This window comes from Phoenix dactylifera, chromosome 2, assembly GCF_051530095.1.
Source record: "Phoenix dactylifera cultivar Ajwa chromosome 2, Ajwa_hap1_PhDact_Kaust_v1.1, whole genome shotgun sequence".
In the NCBI taxonomy this organism is placed as follows: domain Eukaryota; kingdom Viridiplantae; phylum Streptophyta; class Magnoliopsida; order Arecales; family Arecaceae; genus Phoenix; species Phoenix dactylifera.
This window is the reverse complement of record NC_143191.1, coordinates 787,907-809,047: the sequence shown is the minus strand read 5'-3', so window position 1 is coordinate 809,047 and position 21,141 is coordinate 787,907. Positions and strand designations below refer to the sequence as shown.

At 35.7% G+C, this 21,141-nt stretch overlaps 2 protein-coding genes across 3 annotated transcripts; both read left to right on the top strand.

The window, feature by feature from the left end:
* The first annotated feature begins 396 nt into the window (after positions 1–396).
* Positions 397–5,800, top strand: LOC103706027 (uncharacterized). Its single transcript, XM_008789965.5, has 8 exons — positions 397–593; positions 1,021–1,115; positions 3,478–3,542; positions 3,673–3,767; positions 4,424–4,532; positions 4,742–4,755; positions 5,206–5,307; positions 5,393–5,800. Exons 1-8 carry the CDS (start codon positions 522–524, stop codon positions 5,540–5,542), a joined length of 702 nt encoding a protein of 233 aa, XP_008788187.3. The 5' UTR covers positions 397–521; the 3' UTR covers positions 5,543–5,800.
* A 5,052-nt stretch (positions 5,801–10,852) lies between these two features.
* Positions 10,853–19,612, top strand: LOC103706026 (uncharacterized). 2 transcript variants are annotated; one of them, XM_008789963.6, is made up of 7 exons: positions 10,853–11,196; positions 13,748–13,819; positions 14,666–14,733; positions 16,567–16,714; positions 16,801–16,884; positions 17,630–17,730; positions 19,108–19,612. In XM_008789963.6, the coding sequence occupies exons 1-6, from the start codon at positions 10,924–10,926 to the stop codon at positions 17,726–17,728; spliced, it is 744 nt and encodes a 247-aa protein (XP_008788185.3). In that variant the 5' UTR covers positions 10,853–10,923; the 3' UTR covers positions 17,729–17,730; positions 19,108–19,612. The 2 variants fall into 2 exon arrangements, with proteins under 2 accessions (XP_008788185.3, XP_008788186.3); XM_008789964.5 differs by having other exon boundaries at positions 10,854–11,196; positions 17,630–17,716.
* Positions 19,613–21,141: the final 1,529 nt, after the last annotated feature.

The window sequence follows — 21,141 nt, the reverse complement described above, 5'->3', positions numbered from 1 at the left end:
TAATTGCTTAGGTCCAAATATTTAGGGATGGATTACCTCAATTTTGAATCCAAAATCTCTTGTTGCTAAACAAAAGAAAACACCAATTTAGTTTGTTGTGAGAGGTTAGATCCGGCCCATTTGCACCCTTGAATCCAAAATTTCTGGTTGCTAAACAAAAGTAAAATTATTATAAGACAAAACAAATCCAGTGTTAAAGGGGTTTCAGATTCTTAATCCTTTGGGATTCTTTTTATTAGTTTTCCTTAGTTATCACTGGAGTTGAACACGTGCCGCACACATTGGGACCCTCAGCTATTTGATGGCTAGATGCACTCTAATTTTTTCCAAGTGGACTCTTTTCATATTTCTCGAAACAAAAAACTATATAAACTAAATGGGGGTATATATTGAAAATGGGATGCCAATTACATCAGATCAAGCCCCGGGACGGCCGTTGAGGATAGAAAGGGTGAGGCTCTCGGTCCAATTGGGAAAGTTAGGGTTCTCAAATATCGCTGCCAATCCTTGAAAGAAAACTTATGGCGTTAATGGCGATGACTACGATTGGCCCAAGAGTTCCATTTCAACGAATTCGAGCTCCTTTTCCTCGGGTAGTTTTTGCTTTTTTTTTGGTTCCCGAAATTTTGATTGGAATGAGATGCCATGTGCTTTACTTTTTTTTCAAAAAAACCCCAATATTTAGTGCTCGGTGTATTGTTGTGTTTATCTTGCTAAAAAAAGATTCCTTTTGGGTTTTGCCTGCTCGTTTCTTATGTCATTTCCCATATCTGAACCAATTGAAAGCAGCTTTTCTAGAACTGTGACTTACAAGAAGTAATTTTAAGTGATAGAGAGGCCAATTATTTGTCTCGATTGCTCCTGTTATTTCAATTTACAATTGATTTATAACGGATCATTGGAGAGGTGATGAGTTTTTCTGCTTTAGTATACCATCTATTACGATGACTGTGTTAGTTTTAAAATTTTTTATGCAGTTAAGAAGATGCTCATATATAGATATGCAATTCCGCATTTCAGGTGATGGTTTCGATGCATGCAAAAACTAGCGTTTCTTTCAATAAAACTGTCGACAGTGTTGCTATTGGTAATGCATGGGAAGGTCCATACCAGAGGTAAATTCCAGATTTTATTCACTATTAGTTACTGATATTTCTTCCTTTTCATATTCATTTCTTCCGTTTAACTTAAAATGCCAATGAGCCTCTGGCTTCCCTGGTTAATGGAATTGTTGGTAGAGTTGGTGATTTGTAGAAGATTTGCATCATTTGTTTTTTTGATGGTAGCAGCTACTTTTAACAGATAATGACTAGATCGCTTATACCCTAGCCTCCATTCTAATTTCCTTTTATGCACTTTCCTAAGTTCCTAACATCCAGATAGAGCCTTCATATCAACTCTTTCCTAACATCCAGATAGAGCCTTCATATCAACTCTTGTAGCTTCTCTATCATGGGGCTCTATCTCTCAATTCCCCTTCCACCACCCCCCCCCCCCCCCCCCCCCAACCCCTCAAATGTGTGTGTGTGTGTTTTTTGTCCAATTCTTTTATTGAAATTTCCGTAGTTGTTGATTGGGATTTTTTTTTGCCCCGAAAGTTTTTTTTTTCTGTTTTTCTGTTTTTCTTTAAGTTGGAATGTTGGGTGCTGTTCTACTTAATTCTGCAAAATGTTCAAGGAGGCCCCTAAATTTGCCAAATCCTTTGTAGCCTCACCCTTGATCTTCTTCCCCTTGAATTCCTTTATCTTCTTCGGGGGGTTTTTTGAGGCAAGAGCAATGTCCACTGATCCCTTGTTCTTGAAGTTCTCCAACTTTGCTACAGCCACCAATGAAGAAATTCATATTCATAGATAAACTAAATTAACCAAGGACCAACCTCTCGCGTATATTTGGTAGGGCATGATATGTGGGAGGTCTATTCATTGTTTGATTTGGCTTATTTTTGGATGTGAATTTCCTTAGAAGTGGCCATGGCAAAGACAAAGAAGCTCAAGAATAAGGGACTCGAAGCCGTTGCTCCTACCTTGATAGCATCCGTAAGGAAGATAAATAAGAAATTCAAGAGCAAGACAGTCAAGGGCAAGGCTGCAAAGAATTCGGCAAATGCAGGATCCTTCTTGCAGGCCCCAGCCCTAGCCTCAACCTTGCTCTCCACCCTAGTTACTAAGAATGGCAAGGCGAAGGGCAGATACGAATGGACAGATATTTCTGTTTGGAGCCGTGTGGGTCCGAATATGATACGGCATATATTGCATTAGAATAGGTGACACACCTCTTGTTTTTGTGTTTCCAAGTTAGACTTTCTATGTAGGACATGTTCCTGGCTTTTTTCCAGTTTAGAATTAAAGAATCTTGTGCTGATGGGAGGGAAGTAATTCATTATTTTATATACAAATGAATCTTGACTTGTTTTTCCTTTCGGTTGACACGAGAAAGATCATAAAATTTCTTCTTCTTTTCTCATGTTTTCTTGGTCCTCCTTAGATGAGCAAAGGATTCATTTGGACTGTTTAGAAAGTGTCATCATGATCCAAAACACCTTCTCAAAGTCCCAACTATTCCTTCTTGCCTTCTACTTATTCAACAAAACGAATTTGCCCAAATTTCAGTTGGATCTTCCCATCCCTAATAAGTCAAAAAAAACATCTACAGTTTCTCAAATATATAGATTCCTTTTCATTTAATATCTAGCTTGCTAGCCCAAGCTGATGCCTCTTTTGTTTCTTATCCCAGATTGTAAAGGGTCTTGCCCTTCTTCTTATCAGAAATATATATATATATATATATATATATATATATATATATATATATATATATATAGAATATACATATATGTATGTATGCATACTTACTTAGGCTTGAAGTTATAAATCTTTATAATATCACTAGGAGTTGTTGTTTTATGAATTCTTTGAGCCTATAGGCAAGGTGGAACAGAGAACAAAGATATTGCTAGGATGGATTAGATTTTCTTGTATGGGCATTCTTGTTAGGTGCTGAACTCCTTTTCCCAACATTTCTTCTTTATTGCATTATAAATGTTGCTCTACTATATCTCTTCCTATTGCTGTAATTCAAAATATGCAGTATCTTTCTTTCCTTCCTCTACTATAGGAATAGATGAGGCTGTGACAATGTCATCTGGATGGTCATAAAGGAAAAACAATGGTGGAATTTTTTATCAAGTTGAAATTGATCATGCCAAAAGTATTTACTTCACCTTTCCTTCTTTAATTTAGGTTCTGACTATAGAATATACATGAATTTCATGATATAGCAGTTATGTTGCATTTATTCTATAACAAAGAAATTCATGGATGATAGAAAATGAATGTGCAATGGCTATATCATGGTAAGCAATTTTTCAACTATGGGCAGTAAAGTCAATTGCCTCCTTCTCTTCCTCTTTTTCGAGATGCGGTTATGTGCATATTTACAGTCTCCAACTGAATCAAGCTATTCCTTTATTATTTTCAGGTTAATGTTTTCTTGTGGAAGAGACTTTACGTGTTTGTCCTGGCCCACATTTGCAACTGGTTCAGGTGAACTCGACCTTCAACTCAACTCTGTAAACTTCATTCTCCAGTAATGCAGGTTATTGGCTGTAAATGAATAATAATGTGATATACTGTTTGGTATATCAAATTAACTATAAATAATTTATGGTTTTAGGTTTAGAGGCATCAATTACAGATCAAAAGAAGAGTGACTTATCATTGGACAATGTTAAGATAGTTGTCGAGTCACGTGATGATGATAAGATTCATGTGAGCCTGTCACCTGAACTCTTAATTTCAGTAGGCATGCTAATGTTCAACAATATTGCATTTTCCAAAGTTGCCCTATTCATTTCCAGACTTATTATGTTTCCAGCAACTTTCATTACTCTTAATAGCAATCTTCTCTTCATGTGTAATATTGAATGCTCAAATTGCATTACTACTTGCTTGAAGTATATTGTGTTTCCTTGTTTGATAACATCTCGATATTTTGCTTTAGTCAATGTCAAGTTGCTACTCAGGATATTGCTATCAGAAAAATCATTATGCAAAGGAGCTTAGTGGATAATGCTTGCTGGGAGAGGTGTGTCTGTCAATTCCTGTAACTTGGTGTGATCGTTTGGAAATAGTGAAGTGCATAAATTGTCTACAAAAGGAAGATGCAATTCAAATTGTTCAACATATCTAACTTAACAGTATTGAGTTAGAATGCATACTGAAGCCTCTATTCCTAAAACTCCAGTTTAGGGTAGATAGAAGATGTACTCAAGTGGTGGATATCAAGTGTATTTCAACCATAGCTTTAAAAAAAAAGGCTGCCTGGTTATCTCTTATAGAAATCAGATATCATTTTTTTCTTTTGTGATGAAGTTCTTTTTTGTTCTTTCTGTCTGCTATGGCATTGTTCATTTTCCTATTATCAGGTAAGAGTGGACTTGACCGGAGAGGAGACACAAAAGGCATTTGACGATGTTTTGACAAATTTGGCCCGTACTGCACCACCTATTCCAGGGTTTCGTAAAATGAAAGGAGGTAAGCTTTTATTTGCAAATGGTAATTTTTGGTAGATATGCTGTGGCAACTTCCTATTTGCTATAAGTTCGTAATTTCTTCTTTTTTGTTCACCATATTTGATATTTTTCTCCTAGCATCTAGAGATAGCATGATTTCTGCATGACCAAATTTGTTGAAGTCTGACTCAAGATTTTTTTTCCCCCTCAATGTTCTTGGGATGACTCAAGGAAAAACATCCAATGTAAGTGGCTTCCAAATATCATGTGCAGTTATATGTTACCCTATTTGTGCTTTTGGCTTTTAAATACTCCTGTATTTGAACTTCTAGAACGTTGTAACATCCTTTAAATCTATGTGCTGTTTATGAGCATAAGTTTGTCTACAATTGGGAAATAAACAACAATGCTGTTTATGAAATTGATTATGAGTTCTAATGCTGTAAGTTGAGGTTGGATCAAAGAATACATAAATTAAACTCAAATGTTTTTGTCCAATTCTAAAAAAGACAGGAGAAAATAGATGGAAAGGAGCGAAGCTGCTTGTACTTCGTTACTTACCAAGGCCTTATGATTTTGGGGTGGCTGATAATATATAACAAAATACCTTTTTTCAAAAGTTGTTTTCTCTGTTAAGCCTAAATGTGTACTTTCATGGGATCTGACTCTCAAGCTTTGCTGTAAATTTCTTGCAGGTCCCAAAAAGCTTTCTATTACAGGTCCTTGGGAGAGACCGTGTTACCAAATTCCTTATTGAGGAAATTGTTGGCATGACCATTGGAGACTACGTGAAGAAGGCATGCCCCCCTTAGACACAATTATGCTTTTAGCATTCTTATAAGAAGGTTTGCTGAGAACAATCTTGAATTGCAATTGTATCAGGAAAAACTGAAGGTAAAGAGCCAGTTTAAGACAACTCAAACAGCGGTAGAACTTGAATCGGCTTTTACCCCAGGGAGTGAATTTGGATTCAATGCTACTATTGATTTTGATAAATCAGATCTTGAAGCTACCAGCTCAGGCTCCTCTTAGCCTTGCATCCAGGAATTCATTTTCCTATACTTGTTTATTTTTCAAAAATTAAAAATTCATCCCTCAAGGGTATTATTGATTAGGTTTCTTTCCTAAACCACAAGATATAGATCTTATTCAAATGCCAATTCATTGTCTTCGCAGAAATCCAATGATTTGTTATAATCATGTCGCCTAGATGCTTATAGAGATTTTCATTTTCATGAGTTCGTTCTTGTAATACATGTTTTCGATGGAAATTGCTACATTTTTCATTAATGCGTTTTTATACATCCTAAATTTGAGAAGATTTTGGAAGTGCCAGCTTACTCTACCAGAAGTAAGTTGGAAGCTGCTTGGAATGAATTAATTTTATAATTTGTTTAGTTTTGCCCCCAATCAATTAATGAAAGTGTGTTTGTTAAGATTTAAAGGGAAAAAAAAAAAGTTATGTAACTTCAAGTAATAAAATAAAACTTATTATAAATATTTGCTAAGAACTAAGCTTTTGGTTAGCCAATAAGATCCATACACACTGTTATGTAACTTGAATATTTTTTAGTAATATAAGTCATGAATAATAATGTGAACCTTAACTTGAATGCCCTATTATTTTTTTTGAAATCGAGAGAAATAGATATCATCTCATTTCGAGAGAAGTATGGCCCTCTATGGATGCCATATAGGCAAGAAACCTTCGAAACATATACTTCTCTTTTATGCATTTTTTTTATCTCATAAATAATAGCCAATGAATTGCATTTCATTTTAACAGCATCATCTTTGTAGCTGTTCTTTTTTTTTTTTTTTTTTTCAAGTTCCTGTGCATCAAGACTCCATCCATAGTTTGCTCTTAAAGATCTAGACCAGGCCTCAGCCTCAAATTTAGCCTAGCCAAACCCAACATTCTTGTCCATGTCACAGACTTAGACTTGACAGGTCAAGGCCCACAAGTCGGATCTGTAAATTTAAGAACCTAGTTATTGGATTTGTCTGTAGCAACTAATAATTCTAAGCCTGGAATTGTTCCTCTAAATTTATTTTTTTAAGTACGACCATCGATTTCATTCCTCCATTTTGCAAATATTTTGGCCCCAACTTTATGAGTGAGACGTCCATCTTCATCAAAAACAACTTTATGAGTGAGATGTCCAGTCTCCTAGACACCCAACTTGTAATCACAATTCTCTGCAACGACTAGATAGGGGCATTCCACCTTGATAATGATGTTAGGCTGCACGCTATCCAACTTCGATGGACAAGCATCATCTTAAATGGATGTCCATCCTAATGTTGAATTGCCTGAATTTAATCACTAGCTTTCCTTCAATTGTGTCCAAATCATGTTTCATGCAATTTGGCCCATACTCTTCAAGTATATAGACTTCTGCCTCTGCTTTTATCTTCCATGGAATCTTAAAAACAGTTGGGTTGATTGCAATTGATAACTATATAAAATGATGTCGACAAAGATATTATCTTGTTCCAATCTAATTACAAATACCACAATTGGTTCGTGCTCAACCTTAATAGATCTGTACTGCAGTGTTTCCGATCCCACATAGGCTATAAGTCGGATCTGCTCTGATACGGTTATAACAATTTAAGATCCACCCAAAATAGCTAGTCGAAAAGTATTATTTGAGTTTCTTGATCGTACATAAATACCCAAGATCTATTCAGCGAATAACTGATATGGGACTAAATATATGTCTGCACAGATTCTCACAGAAGTTATCATTAGCGACTATATTGTTGAATGATGATGATTAAGTTTGTGATGCAGATGCATGTACCACCGGAAAACTTTTGGGGAAAAAAAAATGATGCTTGGGTTTGGCATGGTGTTGCTTAATAGTGGCACGTGGAGTTTCGTTCTTGCTGACAGCCTAACTAATGGATTTGTAAGGATGATGGCTTGGACTACGTCGATTAGTCCTTTGAGAACTTTTAATGTGTGAAAAAGATGGGTATCATAATATGTGTGAAAGTTGGGATTATATTTTGTTAAAACCCTAACAATGCCAAACTACATGGTGTAGTATAAGAATGTCAACATCTATTCTTTTCTCCTTCATTATTCTTTTATTTATTTATTTATTATTTTTCTTGCGAGGAGACTGTTTTAACATTTCCTGAGGACAGGTTGCTTAATCTCAAAGTCTAGGAGGTGGTGTCCTTTGATTGGTGGAAGAAATGATGTCTGTATCTGGCTTGTGCTTTACGTGGCAAAAACTAGTATTGTTCACAATATATCTCATATGATGTTATTTAATTTAATTGATATGAGATTATGCTAATTATTTAAATAAATAATTTAAGATGCCATTTGTGATGGCTACAAAGGTGCATACTTTTCTGTTCCTCAAGTAATGGTCAAGAAATAAGCCTAGAAAAAGAGACATGAAACAGGCGATGGATTGCAGTACTACATTTCTGGTCAAAAATCTAGAATCCTTTTTGACAATCAAGCTCGAGGGTGTATTTTTAGACTTTCATCAGGTTGTACATGGTTGTTATGTTCCCATGCAAGTTATTCCTTGGGGGCAACTTGGACCTCGAAATGATATGGTTGAATGAAGATAAAGAGGATTGGAGGTATCCTTCTTCTAGTTCTTCTTGCCATCGTTAAGGTCCTCAATTATGAAATCCAAGCTTATCAAAAGTGCATGCTGCAGTGTGATCTTATGGACGGTTTTAGGGGCTTTTTATTTTTTTTTTAATGTAAGGTTTTAGGATCTTCCTACAGCCTATATGGATAATCCAATTGGATCCTCGGAACTGAAAACAGATTTTTTGGATAATTATATTGGATCCTCGAAACCGAAAACAGAATCTATAGCATTATAAAATATAAGATCCAGTCCAACTCATATCAATCCAAAGAAGACTTGGTGAGATCATTTTTTTTCTCCCTACTCTTAAAATTTTTTTATGAATACCATGAATATAGACCTTGCTTGGTTTGTATTCCTGTGAAACATATTACATTGTAACATTGCATGGGATTATCCAAATAAGCCCTTGGTTGTTTTGACTACTTTGGGCCTTAGAAGATATGCCCTCACAACTTATAAAAGGTGTATCTTTCGCATGAAAGTGTATGATTTACCTTTCTTCATTCGAATCCACCATTGGTTCACCCACCGAGACTAATGCCATGAAGACCTTTTTAATTAGTCCCCTTAAATCAGTCTTCAACTATTCCATTGGTTGACATGGCACAGAAATTCATGCGATCAAGCAAGTGGCATTTAGTTGCGGAACACGAGGAAATTTTTGACGACTAAATAAATCAAGAATTAACTTCAGGACGCTTGAAATGTTTGTTTGGAGCTTGATGAACATGATCGCCAGTGGATTAACTCGAAAAACGAGACCTCTAAATAAATCATGTCAAATTTTGACTTTCTTGTCCATGGGCTATCCCAATATTACATACAGGGAATGCATGTGAAACCCTTATAATATCTTCGACTTTATCTACCTTGTCCCCTCCTCTTCTTGGCCCAACGTCAGCTAATTATTTGAGTATTCCACTTTCTCAAGTTGCCACCCTAACAAGCATATGTTTTTTAATTAACTAATTATAACTAATTTCTTTCCTCTTCTTATCTACCATGTCCTTTTTTTTTTTATTCGTCTCACTAACAAGCTTGTCCCTATCACAAATAGAATAGATAGGGAGAACCTCGAAGATTGACTCGTTCCCTCTCTCTCGAGTATTGCCAAATCTCCTTATCACCTCTCTCAATTTTTTTTCTCCATTCTCAACTAACTCCAGTACTTTTTCTTTCCTACCTTCCTGAACAAACTTCTCTCGACTTGTTTATTGGCCATCCATCCTCTCAATTTGACATGCTTCCATTAGTTAATGCTAACTTAAATGTTTGAACTTTAAAAAAAAAACATGGCCAGCTTATATTCTTTCTTGTTTCTATCAATAATTTCTATCCATGTTCATTGCGACCAAGTTGCCCTTTAATATTGAGATTTGAAGCCCTGGTTCTCTTAACTCACTAATGTATTATGATTTCTTGAAACGCATAAAGTTTGAATTGAAAGACTTCCATCTCACTATTCCTATTCAAAGCAATAGAAGAAACAATAAGAATTCACATCAATTTGATAGAGAGAGAGGATCGACCATGGTTAGGCCTGATTGTGGTCCATGGATTGGCACGACCCAGTCCTCAATTTGAATAAGTTCCATGCCTCTAAAACTTAGACTTGACCCAAGGGAGGCGCAGGTTGACTCAATGGGTCTAAATCTCGGATCCCAAAGCCGGTTCGGTCCGAATCCGGCTCGAGCTCGGGTCCGAGTCTCGTCGGAGGGAACGGTTGGACGGGACATGGGAGCTGTGTCCGGATAACGAACGGATAACGGAATCCGACCGCGGACAAGATACTATCCGGCAGAGCGGGCAGCGTGATAAACGAAGGATGATTGCGATATTTCAACTCCTTGATCTTGCTATTGCTACCCCTCCCTCTGCACGCCACATGAGAAAAATGGGTGGGAATATTGAAATTCTAGGTTCGGATGTCAACCTCTGGATAAGCATCCTCGCGATTGACGAGGCGACCAGTATATCCCACCCAACATGAGAAAGAGCAGCTCTTTTCTGTTCCCAATTTCCCCCTCTCTCTCTCTCAGCTATTACCTGTACCCCTTTCCTTCTAAATTTAAGCAAGTCGATGTAATAATGTGGAGTCTCAACCGCTCTCCCCACTCGAACCTAGCTGGCTTCCCATAACCAATTTGCATGGCTACCCTTTGAAATTCTTGCTACTTTCTCATGATTATTATAATTTTACTTATCAAAATATTTACCATCTGATCTTCTAATGAATATGATTATGGGCTAGCAGTGCAACCAAGACAAATACGGTAGCTATGAAAATTTCTAAGAAAAATTAGAGTTTTATTTCGTAAATATACCTTCGGACTTTGATTAAGATATTAGCGATATCTTAGTTTTGGCCATTTTACAACATCATCAAATTAGTAGATTGGATTGTACTTTTCATGGTTGAGCATTTTGGTGGTATTTTATGATCAATTTTTTTTTAAGTTCTTTAGAATTTAGAAAAAAATTATTTTCTGACTCTTAGATTCTGATTTATCAAAAATATCATCAAATTAGTTTTAAAATATATTTTAGGATAAAATAAAAGGTTTAATCATAGAATATAATTATTAGGGTATCCATAATCTGCTCGTGGGCAAAATTGTCAGATCAGCAGGCCAAAAAATGGGTGGTTGGGGGCATTTTTGTAGTTTCGCGTCCAGGCTGGTCCCCTAATCCTTCTCTCTCTTCCTTCTAAACCTCCCCCATCCCCTGCCATTTTCCTCTGTTCCTCCGTCCGAAAAAAGCACGGCAACGACACCTGGAAGAGAGATGGTTGGAGATTTCATGGTGTGCGTCGATAGGATCATCTCCTCCGCTTGCTTAGAGGCTGGTAATGGCGGTGGTGGCGGTAGTGGGTATGGTGCTCCGGCGGTGGATGTTGGTCGGGGAGAGGAGGGGCCTTCCGAGAAGAAGAAGGCTCAGTCCAAGAAGAAGAAGAAGAAGAAGAAGGGAGGAGGAGAGGTTATAGAGTGCAGGATATGCCAAGAAGAAGGGGACGAGAGTGAGATGGAGGCCCCTTGCGCTTGCAATGGCACCCTCAAGGTCTCTCTATCTGTTCCTCCCTCCTTACTGCGTTCAATTGCGCTCTTGTTCTCTTGTTATCGAAAAAAAAACATTTTTTCGAGACTTTTGTTTAAAAAAGTTTATTCTTTTTTATAAAAAAAAAAAATTGTGGTAGGAGTAAGAAAATGCCTGCACTACAAGACGCACATTGATCATAATTTTTATCTGTTTTGAATGGAAATCCTGTTTTTGTGAATATTTTTTAAAAAATTTATGATAGTGGTACATTTTCGCTCTTGGGATATACACCATCAACCTTATTATTTATCTGGTGTTGCAACATGAAATTTCTGTTTTCTTCGGATTTTTCTGGGGGTTCTGCACTTTTGATGCGAATCCTGTCTGGGTTTTGTGTAAAAATGGAGTTTTTCTTCCTGATTCTGAATACATTATTATGTTTTTTGGGTGCTTATGTCACCACTTATAACACCAAAGATGTATCATGTTTCGGTTTTCTTTATATCGGATGCTTTCTTTCAGTTTGTGTACTCCACCTTCGAAAAATGATCTATTTGGTGTGTTGTTTTTGGCATGTTTTCTGCTATAAGTTCCTTTGGGTTGTCCCAAAAACATACCAACTAATATTTTCCTGTGTTGTATTTGTGAGTTGTTTAAAATCTGTCTCATATTGGGGGTTCAATTATGGTTAATTCTTTAGAATGTGTTTATTGTGCTATAACTGAGATGTGCATAATTTTTTACATTATGGTTTTATGTTTTGGGAATTCTCTGAAAGATGATAACTGTAGCTGCTTTTTCTTCTTAGGCCAGTCATCCTCCTCCGGTCCGTTAGTTATCGCTGTTGCATTAGTTTTCCTTGATGGTCTTTTCTTAGCTGTTGGAGACCTCATTTTATACCCAAAATTGTTTTATTTGGATGTCAGCTATTGTATTGCTGTAACTGATTCTTTTGGTTCTGCATTTTGGGAAATGGAATGTTGACAAACATTTCGAGTTGTTCCATTGATTTCCTTGATGGTTTTAACCACCAAGTATACCTATACATCTCTTCCTGATTATTCCTTTTTAATGTTATGAAATGCATTTGGGGGAAAATGTAAATGAGAATGAGCAGTATATAAAGTTTGTTCCAAAGTGACATTCAGTGTGATCATCTAAGGAGAAAGGACTGGTAGAACACAGAAAAAGGACTTGAAGATGCCTTTTGTTTTTGTTTATTTTTTTGGAGAGGAGGGGGGTGGTCTGGTCTCATATTTGTTTAAACACTTATTGGCATAGTATTAGGGAAAATTGAAGGAACTCAAAATTGAAATTTGAGAAATATTTTGAAACTAAATTTGCATTGGCAGGGTAAGTAACCTGCGGTAGGGAATACTAACGAAGGTTTTTTTTTTTATGAACCAAAGGCTAAAAAGATGCTTGAATGTTAGTCGTTTTTCATGGTTGATTTTTGAAATTGGTGATACATTTGGTTTACATCTGGATTTTGTATTAGGAGTGTTATGATCTTATATCAAAGCCTACTGACAAAATTGACTCACCTATTGCTCTATGTTGTTAGGAATTATTGATTGCTTAAGTCAAAAGAATTTGCCTTTTTGAAGAGTTGTAGATAAGGAAAATGCCGAATGGTTAAAGTAAAAACCATAATTCTTCCATATTTATATGTAGAATACTTAGGATCAACACCATTAACTAAGGAAAATGATAATGATATTTAATATTGTTGTGGCTATTTTACATAGGCTTGGATGCAATTTGACTTTGGCTGCATTTCAAGTGTTAGATTCTTCTAATTCAAGGATTTCTTCTTGCACACTCATGCCACATTTTGTATTGTCACTCATGTTGGAGTAATCTAGGGTGAACTAAAGGGTCTGAGTAACCTGACAATCTTATCTAAGTAGTTGCTCCAGCAACTGTTAAAAAAAAAAAAGGCAGGACATAAATAATTTTCTTGTATTGATTTGGATGCTATATAATTTGGTAGGATTATAAAAGAATGAGAAACTGAGTGGTACTCAGCTTAGATATTAAGTTGGGACAGAACCTAGTGATTACAATTACGGTTATGCATATTTTTTCCTTTCAATAAATAGGTGGTAAACTTTACAGGGGTTACCACTTTTTGAATTTGTCTTATCATCTCATACCTTCTCTGACAATTATACATTGTGATGTAGCTTGTATCGGTGCTAAAATCACTATAATATTTCTCCATGTATAGATATTTTTATATGGTGAGTCACTGGTTTTGCATTTGGGGTTTAAAGTTATGGTGTTTTATTTTCTAATTATTTTTCTCGAGGCTAGTGAAAATCCTTTATATGTATATATCTATTTATTTTGTGGCCATCTTTTTCTAAAACTTTTTTGATATTTGCTTGTCACAATGTCTGTGCATAAGCATACCTATGACTACTGGTGTTGACTCGTCCGTGATGAGTTTCAACTGTTATGCTTTCAGGGCATAGGTACTATATGCTTGTTGAGTTTCTTTTGCTTGTTCGTGTTCAAAGATTAGAATCTGTAACCTGTGATTAAATGATGTTGCTTCTTCGGGTTGCAGTTTGCCCATAGGAAATGTATTCAGAGATGGTGCAATAAAAAGGGGGATATCACTTGTGAAATCTGCAACCAGGTTGGGCTATAAGCTGCTCTCTCTCTCTCTCTCTCACACACACACACACACACATGCATGCATGCACACATGTGTGCATGCCCGCTCTCATTCTCTCGCTCTTTGTGTGTATGTGTGCCCGTACATGCATTTATCTGCCTATCTGTCTCTGTCTATATGTGTGACATGTGGTCATAACTTGCACATAACTGCATTTTCTTCATTTTTAACTAAGCTTTCTTCATTTGCTAATGTCCAAGGCCAGATCTTAGCTGGTCCTTGTAATTTTAATGATATAAGTATTTTGTTTCCAACTTACAAGGCCTATCAGACCTGATCCGTTTGACATCATTTTTTTTCTTCTTTTTCTTGTAACTAGTACAATCTTTGGAATCATTTTGGGAGGCTAAATTTAAACTTTGGTTAAAATGCCAAATTTAGTTATTGTTTAAAGAGAATGAGTATAAACTGAGCATTGGCTGTTGATGTAGCCATGCTGCCTTAAAGTTTATATGAACTTTTTTGTTTGTGAAATTGTTCTCGTAGTGAGTGCTGTAATTTTCTTTTATCATTGTTATCCTTTTTTTGACATTATATCTTTTGTAGTAATTTGTGCATCAGTTTATATGCCATTTAGTACCTCTAACAAAAGTAAGATGGGACTCACTAAGTTAAGTATTGCTTATTGAACTGTGTCTACTATAATTATTTTTTGATTTCTTAAGTTTGTTTTTAGTGGTTGATCAAGATAAATTTTATCTCATTATAAGACGAGAAAATATAATACAGTTTAAAAACTATCATAAAATTTTCATTAGTTCTTGTATCAATAGAGTCCTTACAAAAGATATTTTTTCATTTCTTCAGGTTTATTCGCCCAATTATTCCCTGCCCCCAAAAAGAGCTTGTTCTGATGCAATGGCCATTGATATCAGGTAGCGTTATGACACCTGCTTGTGTTTCTTTTTCCCCCTAATCTGCACACATCATTGCACTGGAAAGTTGTCTTGTGTAGCATTCAACTATTACAAATGTAATGTTCATACTTCTCTTTTTTTTCTCTCTTATTATTTTCAGTTCCATATATGCTAGTTTGTTGTTGCAGCTTTTGTCAACTAAGCCCATTGAATTCTTTCCTTTTTTTCCTTTATCTGTCATGAGTATGGATTGTCTGACTTGAAGAGCTACTGATTATGCTTTGTTTTTATTTTTATTTTCATTGATTTTAAAGTGAAAACTTCAAACAGTTTCATGGGATTTTCTGTTTCAAGATCCATACTGCATCCTCCCATTACTTTATTTATTATTTTAAATGAAATCCTGTAGATAGTTGAATTTTGACATAGCAACTAGGGAGCTCCTCACTGGGAGAAATAAGCAATTTACAGGAATTTTGTAGCCACTCCAGACCTACGCCAATAAATATCTATTGCTTCTAAAAAGTACTTTTAGATATTATGTCTTCACAATTGTACATCAATGAACTTAATATCAAATAAAGGGAATAAGAAACCATGTTTTGCTTATTAATTTTTAGATATTACTTATGACCTTTTACTTTCTAATGCAGGTAACCTACAGATGCTAGATGATCTCTACGAATATTTGAATTAAAACTAGTTTTAACATGTTTTTGGCTATCTATCTGAGATTTGTTTCTTTATGCTTGTTAAGTATTTGTAGATACTATATATCATGGATTTTGTCATGAAAACCTCTAAACGAGTAATGTGTCATGAAAACCTCTAAACTATGTTTTAGTTGAATTAGTTTGCAATACAGCAGTCAAGTAAGAAATTCTGAAATTTGATTTAGAGATATTGGTTTAATGATATCTGTAATCTATGCATTCTGATCCCCCCCCCCCCCCCCCCCCCCAATGTGCACATGCATTTTTGACAATGTTGATGTCCTATTATGAGCCTGATTTGAAGATGGCACTGTTCTGATTATATCTAGGGTTTAAGTAAATTTTACTCTTGTTAATTCTCTTTTCTTTTTCTTTGGAAAGAGATCTATTGTTTAGTCATTGTTTCTTCTCAAACTTTATTCTAGATCAAGTTTATTTTCTTAACTATGATGCTACTTTGTTGATTTCATGTCTTTTTTTTATTAATTTTATCTTTTTTAGTCGTCTTAGATGTGTCTAATACATTGTTGTAACATGATGAGAGAGGGGATGAAGGGCTTCATTTCAGGTCAAATCCTACATGATCTGACCAATTCCAATCCATAATTTTAGAGGCATGAGGTCACCTCTCTACATGTGCATTTTTACTAGGCATATGCTTATTTTTCATACAAAAAGGAAAGTTCCAGGCTTCCTATCTTGCTGAGCCAAGCGTTTCCTCCTTGAGTTTCCATAACTCGAACAAACATTAGAAACCTTCGCTGCTTCAGTTTTGCAACATATGCCACTAGGGTTAAGTTTGACCTAAATATAAAATTTAGATAATATTGTTAATGCTTAGTTTTTGCTTGGTTATATGTAGCTTGGAAGTTATATTTTTAACTTATCAGGTTTCGGGTATATTTTTTTTATTTTGAGTGTCTTTATGTTTCAGAGTGAAAGAATTTATTCAGATCATGTTTTTGGAAACCTTCAAGTTATTCCTTTACAATTGAAAATTACCAGGTTCATTTTAGTTTGGGCATGAGCTACTAATTGTTCTGGCTTCAATATTTTCAGTTACCCTTCTAAATAAATTGTGTCATGGTTTTGTTTAATATATGATCCTCATCTTATTTTCTTTCCATTGTCTTGTTAGACAAAGTTGGGGCACACGGATTGATCTTCATGATTCCCATTTTCTAGCCATTGCTGCTGCAGAGCAGGAGTTGCTACGTGCAGAATATGAAGATTATGCAGCTGCAAATACCAGTGGCATTGCCTGTTGCCGCTCTGTTGCACTCATTGTATGTTAAAATGATCTTAGCACTTTCTTTTGATTTTTATTTACTTATCACTGTATAGGCCTGAAGTGGTCTATAATGTTGTACAGCTCATGCTACTTTTGCTTGTTCGTCATATTCACATGGTCACAAGGGATGTTGGAATGATGCAGGATGTATCAGCCTTCTTCAATGTAAGCTACATCTTTTGGTGCTTTGAAATTTTGAAGTATGCGAATATTTTGATATATTCCATCAAGTTGTGTGCTTACAGTTTCGAATAATGAAGTGAACTGCTAAAGTTGAAGTAGTCATTTCTATAATTATAGAATGCAAAATTATGGGTGTACAAAGTCTTTCTAAATTAGGTTCAATAACTTGATTAAAAAAAATTCATGAATCTTGTAGGTAGCATGTTAGGTTTTCTCCCCGTTTTCCTTAAAAAATCTCATTGCCTAGTTTTTGCCATTTTTAGCTCTATTTCAATAAAACTTTCTCAAACCTAAAAGGTAATTATAATCCTCACGCTTCTTTCTCCCACTTGTATTGTTGTCAACTCAACCTCATCAAAATACTCCCCCCCTCAAATTTAAGAAATAAAATGAAAAATGACAATATAAGTTCGATAAATTTCTTTGATTATCATAAAAATTATTTTGATTGCCATAAGGTACAAGTTATGTTTGTCCGCATGAGAAGTGCCATAATAAAAGGAGGATTGTATTTGACTGTGGTATATGATAGTGGAAAATATATGCATTGTTGGATGAATCCCTCTGAACCAGTAAATGTTGCTGGAGTTGTTTCAGATGCTGATGCATCTGTTTGTAGGTCATGTTGACACTCTCGTGGTTCATTCATTGTTTTCTAGCGGATGTATTTTCTCTCAAACATCATGCTGAAAAGTAAGAAGCTTACTTTCTGTTTACCAATTTTCAGGTATCTCTTCAGTTTGCTGGCTTTTTTCTTCCATGCTATGTAATAGCACGGTCATGCTACCTTATACAAAGCCGCAGGAGGCGACAGGTATGCTTTTAAGGGTGAGCAGTATACCTTTATTTATTTATTTATTTGGCCCTATGCTGCCTTGAGATACTCCATAGAACCAAGAGATATCTCTTTGGATTTTATGAGTCATTGCTTCTTTAATACTGAAGAATGTAGAACCACAAATTGCAAAGATAGTTCAGATTTTACCTTTAACTTTTACCTGGGCTTGGAGAAACTCTTGCTATTTGCTTTAGTGATCACCACTTCCCCTAATTTGAGCATTTGTGCAACTTACCCTTGATTCACAGAAGATATGGAGAAACACATGCGTTTTATCTGCATATCCCTACTATTGTAATACTAACTCTTGTCTGGATAACAAATTTCATATCTCCACTTTCTGGTATATTCATTTCTGCTCCATGTCCACTCTTTACCTCTCCATAGCTACTCCCATCTTTATAAATTAATTCACTCTTCAAATGATGTTCTAGGAGAAGCTAGCTCACCAGTCGGGAGTGTGTTTATCAGGTGACTTAAGCAATTAAAAAATAATTAATTGAATGGGATCAAGTCTGTCCATAGTTGCTCTCATGGGCTAGATATGCCCAACAAGAAAGAGACTGTATATCATAGACTGCAGGAAAGATTGGTGATGTCTCCAATAAGTTCCCACTAACCTTTCTCCACTCAAATGGATTTAGGCACATATGTAGTTGTTCTGTACATAAATGGTTGGGTTCTATACACATGCACGCATACACTAATCCTATACAGAATATTTTCTAATAATCAGAAGTTTATATTAAATGATGCAACATAAAAATAGATATTAGTAGCCACATGAAATTTTGTTTTTCCTGCATATTACATATAACTAATCTCATGCTATGAAAACTGAAGAACTCCAGGATTTTGTATTATCCTGAGCATATTCATATCTAATGATTGATGTAAGGGTGAAACATATTCTGTTATAATTGATTTATATGTTTAACGAGTTGATTGTAAATACAACATTGCTATAAAAAATGGTCTGCAAATTTGTTTTTCTGTCATCAATGTGAATGCAATGGCACTTTGTTTTAGTCTCCAATCAACAGCACATCTTTCCGTTTAGTTTCTTCTGGACGGTCAAAAATATCAAGGCAGTTATCAAAAGAGGTTTTTATTCAATGGCCAACCTTCTATTAGTAGCCAACTTAGGCCTATGGCCAGCTCGTGAGATCATTGAGTGGCTTAATCTGGAGCTGCTCAAAAATGATTTGGTCTACAATTTATGCAGCACAGTTGACTGCGTTATCGTAACTGGTCCATTTGTACTCCGCATTTGGAAATAACTGATTATATCATTACTGCTTTATAGATTGGTCTTCAATTTTATGTTAAGATGTTTTAAAATTCCCATTCTGTGATTTCTGTTGCAGGTCTAAGAGGCCGTGGAAGCCTTTGGATTTTACTCTAGCAGAAAGGGAGACAACTTGTAGTTTCCCAACTGCAAAACTTTTGGGGTGTTAATGCTTTCCCTTGTTTGGTGCTGAGTCTCCGCCAAGATTGGTCGTTTTCCTTTCGTACAAAAATGAATGGGAATTGAATTCCTGGGAAATGGTGGTAGTTACGCAAAAAATCCTGCTTCAAGAAATGTGTATATGAAATGGCTTCTCGAGTGGTTTGTGGTAGGCAGAAAGATTTGCCTCTCTTCAAGTTACTACTGTTTTGTGGTTAATGTGATTCTCCTTAAATCAAAGTAGGCAGAAAGATCTGCCTGTCTTCAAGTTACTGCTGTTTCCGAAGTCTTCAGAAGATGTGTGAAATTGTGTAATGATGGATGATTGTTGGCAGCGAGCGGGCCAACAATTTACATCTCAATACGTATCCAAATTATCTGACAGCACTAGTTTTAACTCAATCAATTTCTCAATTCCACGGTAACCCCGTTTTTTTGCTATTTAAATTCATGATATTATAGATTCTCAAAACAGGACCAAATCAATAACCCCTTTTTCTTAGTTCTCAGATTTTTCAGGTCGATGAATAACCATGCAAAGATCCAAGATGAATGGCATAATTGAAAGAACATAAATTTATTAACTGTTTGGTGTATCCGTCTAATCAATGGTTTATGTTGGCAAGCAAAGCCAGACTGATAAATTGGCATTGGTCTTGATCATGAGATTTCTGTCAATTTTGAATTAATTTAGATTTCCCTGGTGTAACCTGTTTCGAGTTGGAATGCATACTCACTGTTGTATCCCGGAGGACCTTGTTTCGTCCTAATCAAAATAAGATTATGATCTTGTTCTCCTTGGGCTCGTTTGGTTGGCGGAAAAAGAAGGGGGGAAAATGTGGTCAAAAGGAAAGTAATGAGATACCTCTTATTTGGTTGGAGTTTTCAAAAGGGAGAGATAGAAAAGTTGTATTTCCATAAAAATATGATTCCCACATTTCATGGGAAAATTTTTTCTATAAATGAGATGCCTCTTGTTTGGTTAGAGTTTTCAAAGAAGAGAGACGGAAAAGTTGCATCCTCTTTCTAGAAATCTGTTTTTCGAAAATTATATTCCTAGGAAGGAAAATGCTTCCCCCGAACCAAACGAGCCCTTTATGGTTTTGATAGCTGTAGGGAGTCATCTGGACTTTTCCTAATTATGATTGACAGCAGAACAAGATTTTAACTGACAGTAGAACAAGATTTTAAGAGTATGTAAATCCCATAGCTCAATTTTAAAACAATTAGCTATAACTATATCTACAATTTTTATCTTTTTATTTGCCCAACTCGTCTAGATAGGGCATTAGGTTCGAGCAATTCCTGCTATATCACACCCAAACTCGAAGAAAATGAGTTGAATTCGCAGCTAATTTGACAACTCAAAACTCATACTAATATTGGACCCAAAGATGATTAAGCGTTTTGTGTTTTATGTTGTTATAAGCTCCAAAATTACAAGAAATCTGTCAGGAGAACCTCATGGCTGTAACAAGATCGTATCCCTCTTTTGCTCCTCAGGGCACCGGAATTTGAACATTTCCCATAGAAAATACTAAAATAAGCATACAATACTCAAACAATTCTCAAGAAGCAGGTTGTTGTACGAGCAATTGCATCAGGGGGTGAAGGTCTCTCCCAAACGATCCCCATCACGAGATTGTCTTTATTCTGTCACGGTCAAGCTCTCCATATTCCAACAGTATTTAAGATGCTCTGTTTCAGCTGACCGAATCTTTAATTTGTTATTGCAGATCTATAGACTTGGAATGGGATACGTTAATGAGATGCAACTGCATATCGTAAAGCCGTCCTTGGCCCCTATAAACCGTTTCTTTTTAAGCATTCTTTAGTCTCTTCTGGGCTATTAACTCACTTGGATTTAGCCCTTTTTATTTCACAACTGAAATCTAGATTTGACGCGGGCTCTCATGAAATAATGCCATTACAACTTTTTCCGAAATCGATCCAT